The 17,354-nt window shown below is 36.3% G+C and overlaps 1 protein-coding gene across 1 annotated transcript; it reads left to right on the forward strand.

Annotated features, from left to right (window-relative positions):
- Nucleotides 1-654: 654 nt before the first annotated feature.
- LOC101959994 (aspartoacylase) lies at nt 655-17,038 on the forward strand. The gene is made up of 6 exons (XM_005342462.5): nt 655-1,046; nt 4,163-4,358; nt 5,986-6,079; nt 8,621-8,728; nt 11,350-11,459; nt 15,643-17,038. Exons 1-6 carry the CDS (start codon nt 811-813, stop codon nt 15,838-15,840), a joined length of 942 nt encoding a protein of 313 aa, XP_005342519.1. The 5' UTR covers nt 655-810; the 3' UTR covers nt 15,841-17,038.
- Nucleotides 17,039-17,354: the final 316 nt, after the last annotated feature.

Below are 17,354 nucleotides of genomic sequence, written 5' to 3' on the forward strand. Positions count from 1 at the left end.
TATGTCCCAAGACATTTTCGTGCATTAAAAGGATTTGAAAATTACTAACAGTTGTTTTTCCTTTGGTACTTTGGCAAGATTCCTAAGGAAATTGACAGAGAATAACCAATAACATCATGAGAAAGAAACTATAAGGGATGTTTCAAAGTAACTTTTCAAGACCCAGTGATCACCAATTGGGTCCCTGTGTCTCTAACTGCATAAAAGCAATCCAAAAGAAGGTGCTGGCTCAAGAAGAGGCTCTGAGTATCTGCCTTTGACTGTTTCTAGATATGAGATTCAATGCCCTTAGATCATGAAATTTCCTGGATTCACTTCAGAAATGTTTTTTTAATGCCAGCGGAAAAAAATATCGAATGAGCCACTTAATTTTTTTATTTTAGAGGATTAGAACTTTACAAACTATTTTTATTATTATAAATGATCATGAAAGCCCTGTTGGATGGCATTCTAGCTGAAGGGGAAACTGACTTTTTGTACTGGTAGGAGATGTCAATTTATTATTGTACTTAGATCTACTGACCATCTGAGGGAGTTAGAAGTCAACAACTGTATCTCTGGTTGATCTTTGCATATTTTAATCCAAATATGGTAAAGGACAGGGCTACAAAGGGGAGTGTTCATATAATAAACAGGGTTTACAACTTGTAACAGAAGGTGTTTAAAGTCCTCCACTCAAGGGAACTCTGTACTTTGTACTTTGGTTAAATTCTCATTTGAATTTAGATTTCTAAACTTTTCTTAGGACATTAAGCTTCCTTTGATCTCCTTTCTTCTGAATTGCAGAAATCAGATAAAACTATTGGTAAAATGACCTCTCCTCACATTACAGGAAAACCTATAAAAAAGATTGCTATCTTTGGAGGAACTCATGGGAATGAGCTAACGGGAGTATTTCTAGTTAAGCACTGGCTGGAGAATGACGCTGAGATTCAGAGAACAGGGCTGGAAGTAAAACCATTTATTACCAACCCGAGAGCAGTGAAGAAGTGTACCAGATATATCGACTGTGATCTGAATCGTGTTTGTGACCTTGAAAATCTTGGGTAAGTGTATATTTTGTACAGAGTCCATACATGTATGTGTGAAATGTGGTATGTGTGTGAGAGAACTTGTATACATATGTGTGATGAATATTCATGTATACATATAGTGTCTGTAATGAGTAAGATTGCTTTAATTTCTAATCATGCTGCATTGTGAATTATACAATTATGGAAACTGGGCATTCATACTTTTTTAAAATACTATATTATTTGGTTTTTCTTTTCAAATATATCCTCTGTAGATTACAAAAATATATAAGAAAGGTTTTATTTTTAAATTATATCTTGAAAGACAGATCTAATAATCCTTTGCATAAGTTAGTATTTGACCACTATGTTTATATACACACTTGTTAGCTGTGTGGGAAACTCACTACATTTATTTTCAACTATGTTATAGCACATAAATTTCTAGTTAAGAAAAATATAATGTTCTAATTAGTGTTTGTTGAATGAAAGAGTGAATAAGTATCCATTTTCAGAAAACATGAGACCACCCTGTGGTCTGAGGAATGGATGTATTTACCTTCCAGGATGGATTAAATAATGAGAACCAAAGGCACTTACCCTGAACTTTCTGAATTTCAGTTGCAGCTGATTTTTAATACATTGAATACAATATATTTAATCCTAATATTCCAGATGGGTCCTGACTAATTATTTTTGCCTTTTCAAATGTTCTGATAGTTACCCCTGTATATGCCTCTAAGTCTTTGCCTCTTCCATTTCTTTCTTTAATTTATCTAAAAATATTATTAAACAACTTTTCTCATTATGCCAAGTACTGTGGGAGTACAACACTGTATACAAGATACTTCCCCCCCCCCAGGGAGTTGGTAGACTGCTAGCCAAGATATAAGATATGCACAGTAACAATCAGCTGTAATACGTTTTGTACCTGTTTTCTGATTTAGAGAAGTCTTTGGGTTTAGTGTCACTATGGAACAAAAGGTGAATACTACTTTTAGTACAAATATCCTTATTTATGGAAGAGATTGCAAGGCAGTTTTATTTAGTAGTCATCATTTTTGTATTGAATCATAATTTTATTGGCGTAAATATTAATTTTTGAAATGCTTTACCTTTATGATTGAGGTGATATCAACACAAACATTAATCTAAAATGGCTATTATATATATTGTATTATAAGTAGTAATTTGTTGAAGAATAACTTTTTGTTAGCATATTAACTTCACACATTAACTCTAAAATGAATTGGGGTGAGTTTTCTTATTATGGCCTCCCAGTATAGTATGCCGTTCAGTGAGAGCAGCCTTTTAAATTAAATTCACATTCTGTTTTGTATTTATAACCCTTTTCAGAGGCCAAGCATTCTTTTTTAGCACAGCTATGAAAATTTATGAAATAGATAAACCAATTATCTTTTCCTAATCCCCCCATTTTTTCTCCTATATTCCTCATCTCAGTAAGTACACTATCACCTACCATAGAAAATCCCCCATAGAAGTCCTTGTCCTTCATCCCTCATGTCTAGTGGGTAAGTCCTCCCAAATATTCTTTGCAAGACCTTCACAAATCCAGTCATTCTTTCCCTTTTCACTACCTTTATTTTTCCTAAAGACAGTTACAATAGTCTTTTAACAGACTCTCTCTACCTGGAGACTTGTGCCAATCCTTTCTGCCATCCCTTATGGTAGTCATAGGGATCATCCTAACATGAAGATCTTAGGCCTCCCCCTCTCAATTTTTTAAACATTCTCATCTTCAGAATAGATGTAAGCTAGCTAGTATAGCTGATAGTGCCCTTGGGGGTCTTGTGTCTGTCTATTCTCTTAGCCTTATCCCTTGGAACTGTTCCAGTGGTACCTGTACTCCAGACGTGGGAAATGTCATTGTCAAGCCTAAATTTTGAGCGGCTGGGTGGGCAGTGGTGCCACTTACTCAAAGGGGGTAGGAAGATGTAAAAGAAAATAGGGTTGGAGTAGCCTCATGGGCTTGTTTTATGAATTAACTTTTAAAACACACGTGTGTGTGGGTACACATGTGTATAATATGTATATCTATAACATGGGTATAAATATGTATTTGTATAATACAGGCACATCTATCCTTTAGGAATTGTGTTTGGTTTTGTATAATAGACTCAAACATACTGGCTTAAGCAAATAAGAGTTTCTTATTCACAAATAATAAGTCTAGGGCTGGTGGGGTGGCTTCATGATATCATCAGGGCCACAGGTTGCTTCTTTCTTCCCCCTGTTCTCATCTTCACATGTACCTTTTTGTACTCATGTTTTTTGCTTCATAACTGCAAAATGGCTAATCCACCTTCTTGATTGCATTCCAGACAGAAAACACTCAGGTACAAACTGTAGGTCCTTTAAAGATACTGGTAAAAATAGCCAGGGAATAGAAAGAGATGGAATTACATGAAAATGTGGTTGAGTGATTTAATGAGAAAAAATAAATTTAAACCATTATCATGTACAGCAAGCAAAAATGTATCCTAACCATTTCAGAAAGTGAGGAGGGGTTAGATTGAGACTCCGTCTAAGAATATAATAACAGATATTAACACTTGCCCCACAAACACACACACACACACATGTACCTGTAAATTTTTGTATTTTTGGAGTGTCTTCAGACTCTAATCAGTAAACCTTGTCCCTGGACCACTGATGACTGTTGGGCCTCAATTAAAAATACCTAATGATGATGTGAGCATCTAAGTTTGACTGTTTTGAGAACTTGAATTACCTAGGGTGAAGACTGGGAGGAAGATGCATTTAATGATCTATGCCCATAATAAATAACAAGTGCACCATAACTACAAAAAAACTATAAATAAGGTTAATGGAAAATTTTTGTTCAAGGTTGAAGTCAAATGGTAAATTCTGTTTGAAAAGTCCTACCTGTGACTAGCAACATAAATGAATGTATTATTTTTAAGAATATCAGTGCAATATTAGTTATATGGAATCAAATGGAGCAAAAATATTTTTCATTTATAACAATTTTAGATATTTTCACTACCCTCACAGATTTTGCATATTAAAGGTTTGGCAACTGGTTCTTTATATATTGTGTTTTTATTGACTATTTATATTATCTTAGCCACAAATGTTGTTAATGTTTTTCTTTCTGCTAATAATAGCAAAGAGATGTCAGAGGACTTGCCATATGAAGTGAAAAGGGCTCAAGAAATAAATCATTTATTTGGTCCAAAAAATAGTGAAGATTCCTATGACATCATTTTTGACCTTCACAACACAACTTCTAACATGGGGTGCACCCTTATTCTTGAAGATTCCAGGAATGACTTTTTAATTCAGATGTATCATTATATTAAGGTAATGTCAATGTTATTAATTTATAAGTTTACATAAGTCAATTATAGATGAGAGACAACCAGAACAGGGTCAGGAAGAAAGGTCCAAGAGAAATGGGATCTATTCCACAGCTGGGCTGGGAGACTGGATGGGAGAGGCTATACTCAGATACAGAGGTGGTGGTGACAGGCAGGAGAAAAGGAGAAACCAGTAAAATAACAAATATAAGGAACAAAATGATAAGATCCTTGTGGATTCTTGAAATTATAAATTTTATTCCAAAAGTCACAAATTCATAAGCTATTGAACGAAAAAAAAAAACAAGAAAAATGAATATCAGAATTTTAAATGGCGTGGTTGAAATATCAAAATTACAGGGTTTTAGGAAGCTCAAAAAATCGTCATTTCCAGCAGTGAAAACGTTGTGTCCCTTTAGTCCTGCCTTGTCACCATTTGATTGGGATTGCCTAAAACACACCCAATCTTTTTTTGTGTGTGTATGGGGGGGATTACCAAGGATTGAACTCAGGGGCACTCCACCACTGAACCACAGCCCCAGCTCTATTTTGTATTTTATTTAGAGACAGGGTCTCACTGAGTGGCTTAGTGCCTAGCTTTTGCTGAGGCTGGCTTTTGAACTTGCCATTCTCCTGCCTCAGCCTCCCAAGCCAATGGGATTACACACCCAATCTTTTGTCACGTACTTCATATAGATAATCATTTTAAGACTCAGGAATCTGTAAGATTAAAAATTCAGCATTTTACTGCCTTTAACTAAAAAAAATGGTAGAAAACATCAAACAAGCAAAAATGCAAATAATGGATTTTGTTTTTGATTTTATATAATAGATATAGAGAGTTAAAATGTTTTAGTGGGAAAAGTTCAACCCCTGTAGCCAGAAGTTGGATTTAAATCTTGGCTTTCTCCTTCACTAACCTTGAACAAGAAGTTCAAATCTCAAAATAGCTTTTTTTATTTTATAAAATTAGTATAACAATACTCACTCCATATGGCTGCTAAAAGCTTTAAATGAGAAAAAGTATTCAAAGCATTTAGACTAATGTCTACCCTGTGGTAACTATTACTTTTGTTTCCCTTGACCTCTGGACAGTAAATATTAGTGGTTCTGGCTGGAGATCCTTATGTAGCTGAATTCTTTGATTGCCACTCACAGAAGACACAAGTTATACCCAGTTATCCAAACCAAGAGACCTGTATCAAATTTTCATTCAAATAAGCAGAAGGAAGAGGAATCACATGACATTCATAGAACCTGAATTACAGGGGCAGAAACAGAGCTCTTTAAGAGACTAAATAAGCTGAATAGTAAGGGTAACCAATGATGAAACAAAAATAACCAAATCCATTCAGAAGGAAAATTTATTTCCTATTCTTTGGTCATGCCTCTGAAGAATTGCTTAATGTACATTTTACCTAGAAGGCTGCATGTAATTCAATTTCATATGTAATTTATTTGTATGTTTTCAAAGCTATTACATTGAATTTTAGAGTGTTCCATAAAGTTGTCTGACTATTCTTGGTTGATGAAGCAAAGAATATGAAAGCATTACTGACTCCATAGCATCAAAGAGAACAAAACATATGGTCCTTACATAATAAGAAAGATGTTTTAAAAATTCTTTTCAGACTTCTTTGGCTCCATTACCCTGCTATGTTTATCTCATTGAGCATCCTTCCCTGAAATACACAACCATTTCTTCTGTAGCCAAGTATCCTGTTGGTAAGTCTGTTGGCATAGCTGAATAAAATATGTCCCTATCTGAAACTTTAAGAAAAATTAAAGAATATTTATAGCTACCTTGCACATAATTAAGTCTTATAATTATCAGAGAATAAGCAAATTAACCCCAGGCAGAAACTATACTTAATTTTCTCAATATCCCTGAGTAGCTTTCTGGTTCTATTTATATTTTTACCTAGGTTTGGTCCTTCATATGAGTCTGACAGATTCTTCTCATTCCCAAGACTTAAGTGAAATGTCACCTTCTATAGAACCTTCTGTCTAGCTTCACTCTACAGAATTAATCACTCTAAAATTTATACTTTCAAAAGACATTTATTGGACTGTGCTAGGTTCTGGGAAAATAGTGATGATATAGGCACATAGAATCCCTCAAAGAGCTTAGTATCTAATGAGAAGGGAACATTAACCAGGTCATTACTGCATAGAGGGATACATGGCCATAGTAGGAGTAATTTATTCTCTTTCCTATGAGACCCACTAGCATAATTAAGTGTTTGCAAACTATGCTATAATTAAAATATCTATTACAACTTAAGATCTTTTTTGTTAGATCTCATAGGCTTTAACCAAGAGTAAATTTAAGACCAAGTTAGCAAATAATATAAGCAAATGAAATTATCCTGTTTGATACTTTTGGTTCATGATTAAGGAGAGAAATTAATTATTAATTATAATTGGAGAAAACTAAATATTCAAATATAGGCACAAAGTTGTAATAAATGTAATAAACCAAAACCTTACTATATGAGATAGGGTTGGGTACAGAGCTCAGTGGTACAGTGTTTGCCTACCATGTATAAGATCCAGGGTTTCATCCCTGGCACTATAAAGTAATAATAATAATAGAGGGGCTGGGGTTGTGGCTCAGTAGTAGAACACTTGCCTAGCACTTGGGAGGCACTGGGTTTGATCCTCAGCACCACGTAAAAATAAATAAACAAAATAAAGGTATTGTGTCCATCTACAACTAAAAAAAATTAAAAAAATAGAGATCATGGTTCTCTTTGATACCAAATAAAAGTGTAAGACTTCCAAACTTTGAGAGACTGCCTTAGAATATGATATTTTTGGGCAATGCTGTTTTAACAGGAACAAATATCTGCTGATAAGTTTCGCCCTTACAAATAGAACCAAAGCTTTAAAACATTTCAGTATGAGGGAGTATTATTAAAAATATTAGCATGTTCTCCTTCCAACTTTACTCTTTTATATTTGAAATATATTATGTCATACACACATTGGAAAAAGCACTTAAGATCTCAGGCATTCTTTTTGAGTCAACATTTTATAATAAAAATATTGCTTATATAAACTTCTATAAGTTATGTACAAGGACCACTTTTGCATTCCACTGCCAAGGTGACTGAACTATAACATGATCAGGATAATTGGACTATTATGAATGCCTTAAACTATTTTATATTTATTCTAAAGCTGAAGAAAAGTTCATTCACATTAAAAACTGGATATTCAACCAAAATTATGATTGTATTAGAAGAGAGAAAAATGGAATACATTTGGGGTAGGCAAACAACAATGTCTTCTACAAAATGCACACAGACATATCTATGAACACAATTTTCATTGATATGTACACATCATTTATGCACAGAGGCATGCCTTGGCCACACTTATGATATCATATACTTAAATGAGTGCTTGTACATATACACAAGAAAATTACACAGTATACCATAATGAGCTTTTTGAATTGGAAAGTAATAGAAATGGGTGAAAATAGAATGGGTTAAAAGAATATATTTGAATTGGATGGAAGAGAATGAATGTGGGTGATATACTTAGTAAACAGTTTGATAAATGGAGAAAATAATGACTGGAGGGATGACTCTGTGGGAGGCTTGAGCAGGTGGAGGAGTATTTTGCAGGTGTAAGGATGGATGCTTGATAGCTACAGGAAACAGACCTAGAAGTACAAGCATAGTTAGAGGAAATACAAATTTTTCTACAGAAAATAAGAACCATTGCACTATCTTGTCAGAATGGGTTAATATTAAGTATAAAAATGTCCTGAAGTCACATAGATTGCATGTTAACTTAAATTCATAGTTTATCTAGCTAGATTTCTATGACCAACTAGATGTCTTTCCTCCCGTGAAAGCTAAACATTAGGTCTGTGACAGTTTCTCTTTGTGGCCACCTATTATTTTGTCATATGCAGGTTTTTCTACCTCTTTTCTATGTTATGATATTTAAATATTTGAATCATATTGAAATAAATTTAAGAAAAATTAACCCTAAGTTCTAACTACTCAAACACAAGTCTGTGAATTTTTTTCATATTCTCTTCTAGCCTTTATTCACTTTACATTTATCACTATGCATATTTAAACATGTAAATATTCTGCTTTATTTTGTGCCTAACATTCTGTCTCAAATATTTTCGATGATGCTACTGGTCTAACTTTTAAATAATTTTTAATAATGGGGTTCTAGATATAATAAAACACTTAATTTTACAATACATTCTAATATTACTATTTTCCTTTCTGTACCTAGGTATAGAAGTTGGTCCCCAACCCCAGGGTGTTCTGCGAGCTGATATTTTGGATCAAATGAGAAAAATGATTAAACATGCTCTTGATTTTATATATCAGTTCAATGAAGGTAAATAGTGGGTAAGGGTTGTTTTGTTTAATTGTGGGTATTTATATTTAGCTGTGTGTTAGTTAGGTTTAATTATTATGACCAAAATATCTGACAATAACAACTTAGAGAAGGAAAATTTTATTTTGGACACATTCTTAAAGTTTTAGTCCATGGTTGGTTGGAGCAACTGCTCTGAGCCAAGGTGAGGCAGACATCACAGCAGAAGGGCATGGTGGAGGGAAGCTGCTCAGAACATGGCAGCTGGGAAGCAGAGAGAAGGAAAGGGCCTCAAAGAAGATGAACCCTTCCAGGGCACACTTCCAGTGACCCAGTTCTTCCAGCTACTCTCCACCGGTCTACAGTTAACACCTAGTCGGCCTGTTCAAACCAGGTTGAACTGATTAGATTGCAACTCTAACAATCAAATCATTTCACTTTGAAATATTCCTGCATTAACACAGGAGCTTTTGGGGGATACCTCATATCCAAGCCACAACAATACTATACATATATTATATAGTACATATCTATCTATCTATCTATCTATCTATATATATAGTGTGTGTGTACACACACACACACACACACACACACACACACATACACACACACACACCAGTGTACATTACTTAATTGTGTGTGTATGTGTTTAAAACTTAACCACTAAACATTGAAGTAGTAATTGAAATTTAGGTTGAATTTTTTGTGCTCAGAATGTTAGGTGTTTTTTCAAATTTTTATTCACTTCAGCTATTCCTCAATAACCAGAATAGATACATACAAGAAAAACAGTTGCTAAATAAACAACCAAATGAAATCCTATTTTCCTATTAAACTCCATTTTAAAAACCAAAGACAGAATAGGAAATATAAATGTTCTATTAAAGTAGAAAAGACTTTCAACATCATGAGTAATCAGAGAAATGCAAATCAGAGTGAGAAACCACTTTTCCCATTAGATTTGAGAAAATAGAATATGATGATATTAAGTGTTGGTATAGGAAAAGGAGATATACTCTCATTCCCTGCTGACAAATATTTGAATTGGTTAAGACACTTTAAAGGGTAATTTTATAATTATCTGCTATATCTACTTATTAAATTGTGCAAATCTTATGTCCAGCTGTTCCACATTTCAAAGAAACACAAGCTCATGAATCCCAATAGTTTGTACTTAAGGGTGATTATTATAGCTTTGTTTGCAATGGACATGACTCAAATGTATATCAGTTGGTGTACAAATAATAATAACATGGAAGAATCTTCAAAACACATTATTGATTAAAAGAAAGAAAATTTAGACCAGAATATGATATACAAATTTACTTTAATAATGATCACTTGCTAGAATGCATATAAGTAAGGGAAACTGTATGGAAATGGAAGGAGACCCTCATTGTTACACAAAATTACATATAAGAGTTTGTGAGGGGAAAAGGAAAAAAAAAAACAAGGGAGAGAATTAAACAGCAGCAGATGGGGTAGAGAGGGAAGATGAGAGGGAAGGAGAGGGGGGATAGTAGGGGATAGGAAAGGTAGCAGAATACAACAGTCATTAATATGGTATTATGTAAAAATGTGGATGTGTAACCGATGTGATTCTGCAAATACGGTTGTATTTGGGGTAAAAAATGGGAGTTCATAACCCACTTGAATCAAATGTATGGAAGATGATATGTCATGAGCTTTGTAATGTTTTGAACAACCAATAAAATAAAAGAAAAAAAATTGTTGACAAAACATAACTATGGTGACATATTTACTGTGTAGTTCAGTGTCTGTGGGGAACATAATTCCTTAGCCTCAGATTGTGTAGCCCCCTGTGATCACAGGAACTTCTTTTGTGTTTGGCAGTCCTTTGACTCAAAAATCATAAAAACCGAAAATGAGCTGTTCACCAACTTTGTATGAGGACAGGTTTTTTACTGTCCAATGGAAGTAGTATTGGGAAGGTCACAACATATTTAACAAGAAATTTTCAAATAGTAAGCATGGAACTCTAATATGTTAAGAAATTATATCCCCAGGGAGAATGCCACAAACCTGAGTGGAAAACAGTTTACAAATCATAGTCCATAGATCCCTACCACAAGGCTGGGGAACATTAACTCAAGGACAGTCTGCTCTCATTATTTTTGCATGCATCAGTCACCCTCATCTTGAATCTGGGCTACCCAGGTGGCTTGTTTTTGTGTTACAAAAGAGGCTTGAAAAAGACTTATGCATTTGGACATGCCCTCTAGTGGCTTTTGGGAACCCTGTGTGGCTATTGTGTGACACAGTCCGCACTAATCTGATTAAAAGTCATAGAATGGAAGACTCAGACACCCCAGCCACCAGTCATGCAGTTTGAGCCTTCAGCTCCTGACTTTCAGTCCTAAGCTCTTTTCTCCCACACTGGATTTTGTATGTTCGGTTTTTTACATCAGTTCATCATGCACTGATAGGAATAATTGCAGAACTTTTTGGCTTTATATTGTTATGAACATCTTTAACTAAACTTAGTGTGTTCTCCTTGTAACTGTCTTCATTTTGTTGTTGGTATTCTTCTTCCTCCCTTTCTTCCTTAAAGTATCAACTTCCCTCTTTTATAAGAAGATTTTTTTTAGTTGCTATAATACATATTATTATTGTTGTAGGAAAAGAATTTCCTCCCTGTGCTATTGAGGTCTATAAAGTAGTGGAGAAGGTTGATTATCCCAGGAATGAAAGTGGAGAAATAACTGCTGTTATCCATCCTAATCTGCAGGTAACTAATCTGCTGTTTCTTTAAAATATTGAAAATATTTTGATAATGTTTTACCTTTGAGTAGAAGTTCACAGTCCATACAGAGTTTTACATGCATTAGTTAATTTGATGGTCACAAAACCACTGCAGTGTAGAGAAGTGTATTAGCTTTCCATCACTAAAATGAAATGCCTGTGGCAATTAATTTATACATGGAAAGGTTTTATTTAGTCTCAGTCGAAGATTGATTGGGTAACTGTGTTGCTTTGGGCTTCTGGTCTGGGTACTGAATGGTAATAGTGGGAAGTGTGTGTTAGAGCAAACTGCTCACATCTGGGGTCGGGCAGCAGAGAGCAGCTCAGAGGCTGGGTCCTACAGTCTCCTTCAAGAGCACACCCTTAATGACCTAAGGGCCTCCCACAAGGCCCCACCTCCTAAAGGTCTAGCACATCCCAGGAGTGCCATCCTAGGAACCAAGCCTTTAACACCTCAACTATTGGGATACACTACCTATATTCAACCTATAGAAGGAAGCTATTCAGACCTTTACTGGATAAATACTAGTTGAGTATAACCTGTACTGACTCAGGGGAAACATTAGTGAACACAGTCTATAGTCTCGTGGAATTTATAGTCTAGATATAAAAACATCTAAACTATGGTCTAGAAATGATGATAACCAGATTCTGTAACAGAATAAAGAGGTGGGAGAAGGGTGGTCAGACAAGGCTTCTTACAAAAGTGAAATTCCTCTCCAAGTGCAATGGTTAGGAACTGTTATATCTTTTGTAATAAAAGAAAATGGAGACAGAAATTGGAGCCATCCCATAGCCACAATTATTAATGAAAACCACAGAACTAATGTCCTTGCAGATGACCACATTACTTCTACCTCCCGAGGTGGTCACAACCAACTAAGTTAGAGCAAGACAGAACCTGTTTCTCTGGGGCACTGCTGCCACCATTCCCTGACTCTCCTCAGAACTGAGGTATCTATCCACACCCCCTGCCTGGACTGATCCATGATGGCAGAGTGAGGGAGGAAGAAGGGGGAGGCTCAGGAGATTTAGTATGGAAAAGACAAAGATAGGGCAGAGCAACAATTCCAAAAAGTTAAGATGCCCATTCCCCACATGGTGTGTCCCACACATTCTCAGACCTGAGTCGAGAGGTTACCTAGCGTGGGGCTTTCAGCCCTGACTGCAGGCTTCCTAGAGAACTTTCTAAAAATGAAAATGCCAACACTCTACTCTGAGATAAACTGATCTTACTGACTTGGGTGATTATGGCTAAAAACCACTGATCCAATTCAAATCCCCACTGAATGACCCTAATAGTCATCTGGACTTGCAACTTTATAAATCATCCTGCCCCAAATACACACCAGTGGGGAAAACCCTGCTTTGTGGTTTAATGGGATCCCAGTAGAAACCAGAGCTAGGTACCTTCAGCAGTGTTTTAAAAGAGAGGTAAAGACTCAAGGAGAGAAAGGAAGAAAACCTTGTAGGTGACTAAAACACTCAGCACAGGAGACACAGGCCAAAATGATGATGGCACAACATTTAATACTCTTGAGGAGAAAAAAAGCAATTCTGGGGGACTGAGAAATGATATTGAGATCAGCAGCTAACAGCATTAGAGGTAGGTCTCAGAAGTCTAGAAAAATAGTTTAGATTTGTATTTGATAGAAATAAGGAATGACTTGGTGTTTTACAAGGAGGGATCGATTGGTTTGTTATCTCAGTAAATATTTTTGAATGACTACTAAACCTGTTCTGGGCCCTGAGATTCAAGATAGGCAAAGTCCTCTTGGAAATTCCATATTAATTGAATAAGCAATACATAAAACAGATCATTTCAAACTGTAATAAGTATTATGAAAGAAATGAACAATGTAGCAGAGGACAACAAAGGGTTCCAATTAAATGGAGTAGTCTCTGAAATAGTGACACTGTCGGGGCTTTTAGCCCCCTGTCTCCTCCTGACCAGTGGGAGAAGCAGGGAAAGATCGCCCCGACCAAGACGAGCCAAGAGAGGTAAAGGTCGACTGGCCGTCCACACCCAGCCCTCCCTCGCAGGAGGACAATCAGACGTGCCAGGGAGAACAGTCAAAGCAGGATCTCCTTTAATGAGGAAGTACACACAGCTTATATACTGCCCAGGAGCCAATCAGAATAAAGGTCAGAGAGGTGGAGCAAGTTCATGTGTACACCCATCCCATAGTTTGTAAGGGAAGGCATGAGCTGTCCACAAGGGCAGAAGAGTCCCGGACCTATTCTGGAGGTGGTCTGCCTCCTCCGTCACCGCCCACAGCACCGCCTCCTGGCTGATCGCCAGGAGCCATCCCAGCCACATGTGCGGCCCCAAGACTGGGAAGCAGGCAGCCATGTCCTACAGTGACACTGAAACAGGAACCTGGAAGATGAGAAGCCAGACATATGGAAAATAAGTGCAAAGGCCTTGTGGCTGGAAAAGACTTGGAGGGTTTGATGAATAGCAGGAAGAGCACTGTCAGTGGAATATAAGCTAAGCAGAGAGGATGCTGGCCCTGGAGCCAGAGACACTGGCAGGGACAGGCTACCTGTCTAGAGTCTAAGAGTGATAGTCTTATCAGAATTACCTAGGGGATTTTATCACCAAATGCATGGAACCCACCACAAACTACTAAAGCTTCTCAAACTCAGGCCATGTAAGAACCAGCTGAGGAGCCTTTCAAAAGCCCAGGTTCCTGGGTCCCAACCCCAGAGGTTCTGATTTAACTTACAAGGTGGACACAGGGAATCAAATGACTTCACCAGGTGATTCCATAGGACTCAGGTCTGGGGAGCACTGCACTACACGGGAACCTCTGCAGATGTGATCGACCAATGGGCGTGGAAGTTCCTTCAGTGATTCTGGGCATATCTCTGCCTGAAAAGCACTTGTTCAGTGGAGCATTCTCAACCAGGCCACCCTGTAAAATAACCGGGGACTTACAGAAAGGAAGGAAGGAAGGAAAAGAAAGGAAGGGAGAGAAAGAAAAGAGTGAACTATAAAAATGAGGGACTGGAGGAGATGGGTGATAACATAGATGTTTTTATTACAAAGCTATAGGTTATATGACTATGCTATGTATATATCAAAATTTACAACTGCACATAAAATTAATGAATTTTACTGTATGTAGATTTTTAAAATAAAATTTTAATAAAAATGTATTTATTAAAAATAAAGCCACGCTTTAGATTCGGATTTGATGTATCTGAGATAGGGCCAGCCCTGATCCCATGTAAATATATATTAATATCCCAAGTGATTCTAATGTATGGCTAGAGTTGAGAACATCACTGAGATGCAGTGCCATGTGTACTTTAGTATTCTACATGTAAATCTCTGACAATTTGTTAACAACATGAAGATTTTGATTTAGTAAGTCTGCAGAGAGGAACAAAATTTTGCTTTTCTAACAAACTCCTGAGTAATGCCAATGCTTCTAGAAAATATTAGAAATGCAGAATCTCAAGGCACCACCCTGATCATTAGCATCAAAATCTGCATTTTAGCAAAATCCTCAGGTGATTTGTAAGCACATCCAAGTTGGAGAAGAACTGTTCTAGACTTCCTGTGATCAGACAACATTGGAACATCCTTCAATCAAAAGGCCAAATCCCTGGGCAGGACCTGTCAGATAACACAGTTGATAACATAATGTGGGGACACACCTGGAGTACATCCACCTCGACTTAGACTTTTCCCAAAACCACTCACCAATCCTCATCAGAATAAAGTCTCCCTGTGTGCAAATACATTTGACTCATTTTATGTCCCCGACAGTAGAATGTCTTGAGCAAAGAAGGCTCTGAATGAATATTTCCTAAATTTTGCTGAACAGAATTTAACTTCAGATGGCATAAAGTAGAATATGCACTTAGATGGATTTGAAATTTATTTTTCCTCTTAATATTATAAACCTCTTTGGTCACATTCAAGGCAAACTTGGTGTCAGAGAAACTCTAATTACACATGTCAACTGTAAGAATTAACAGGGAAACTCTTAAAACTGCTGCCCAACACAGTTACATGGTTCCAGTGGAGTCAGGTCTCATGCATGCCTCTCAGGACACCCTTCAAGGATCACTTTTTAAAGAACAGAATGGTATTTATTAACCATCTAGAATCTGACATGAAAATTTTGTAATTTATTATTTTAACTGTCTTCCGAAAGGATCAAGACTGGAAACCATTGCACCCTGGGGACCCCATGTTTGTGACTCTTGATGGAAAGACTATCCTGTTGGGCGGAGACTGTACCGTGTACCCTGTGTTTGTGAACGAGGCTGCTTATTATGAAAAGAAAGAAGCTTTCGCAAAGACAACAAAACTCACTCTCAATGCAAAAAGTATTCGCTCTTCTTTCCACTAGAAATCAGTGCTAGCTTACTTTTTGTGGGGCATTTTGAAAACAGACCAGTCTGTACGCTCCTCAAGAACAGAGTTGTGCCTTATTCAAGTTCACATTCATAGCACCTGACCCAATCCCCAAGCAGTTGGCATTCACACCAGTGTCTTAAAGAAAAGAATAAATTAATGAATGTCTTTTAAAGTTATTGTATTTTATGTAGATAGCTTCTTCAAAGAAGTGTGCTTCCTATTTCTGCATAGATTTTTATACATTTACACTTTGATAATTTAATATTCTTAAAAACAGCTTTCACTTTCAATGTATAAAAAATATAGCTACTATGTGCAAAGTTATTAACTTGAACATGGCATGAAATGTATGTTTTCAAGTAATGTTTAAGTGCCACTAGAAACTAATGGTGCACACTATTTTCAAATTTTTCATGATTGAGTTAATGATAATATATTAAGTATTCAGTCCATAAACTAGCAATAGTTGTGATATCCATAATAGATTTTAGCTGCTCTTCTTCAGATGACATGTTGAAGAGAAATGAGGGCTGATTATAAAGGTGACAAATACATCCAGAACACTGATGTCTTACACTGGCCTTGAGAAGCTACCTGTTCTTCTCAGCATGGACAGTTAGGAAGAGGCAAATTCCTCTCATCTGCTACTCTTTTTGAATGAACACTCACTCTTACTCCTAGCCAAAGTGTGAGGAGATCTTTGGAATCAAGTGGCTGTCAGCTTAGATAGTTAAGACCCATAACAGAGAACAGCGGACACCAATAGAAATGTGACCCTAACCCATGTCTCTGGTTTGCAAACACATCCTTTCAAGAAATTCTCCCATTTTTTTTTTAAAGCTGAAATCCCTCACCTCTTGTCCTCAAAGGACCTCTGGCAAAACACTGTTCTCAAGACCCTCCTCCTCCCCTCTTTTAGGTCATAGCAGCCAAGGAAGGAACAACTTTATCCTATGATTTGAACCCCCCAAAAACATGTTTATGGCTTCAAATGTTTTACCAAAAATATTATATGGGACTTACATAGATACATAAATGTTTTCATTCTTCCAAGGCCAACTCCACTAAGCCAATTTCACTCCATATTCATTGTTTTATAGAGCACAGTTAAATGATTTCTAAATCATTGTGTACTTTGCCAAAATTATTTTCACTGGAATAAACTTCCCTTTGAATGTTGTAGTAAAAAATGTGTCAATCTTCTTTAGCACATAAGTTTTACCCAGTGTCTTTCCTTATGAATGTTCTGTTTTTTTTTTTTTTTAATCTTGAGTCCAAATCCTCAGGTTCAGTTTTTTTTTTCAGATGCAGATTTTGGCAAGGAAACTATCCTTCCATCCAGTTTTAGTAATCTATAAAATTTATAGTATGTCATTTAGATCACTGTAGTTTCAGTTTGGGGATTCATAATTTCTATTGAGCCTAATATTTCCTGACTCAATTGTTATAGTCGTCAATGTTTTTAATTAGATGTGATTTTTTTTCTTAATCTACAACTCATGGCTG

This window comes from Ictidomys tridecemlineatus, chromosome 3 (assembly GCF_052094955.1).
Source record: "Ictidomys tridecemlineatus isolate mIctTri1 chromosome 3, mIctTri1.hap1, whole genome shotgun sequence".
NCBI lineage: Eukaryota > Metazoa > Chordata > Mammalia > Rodentia > Sciuridae > Ictidomys > Ictidomys tridecemlineatus.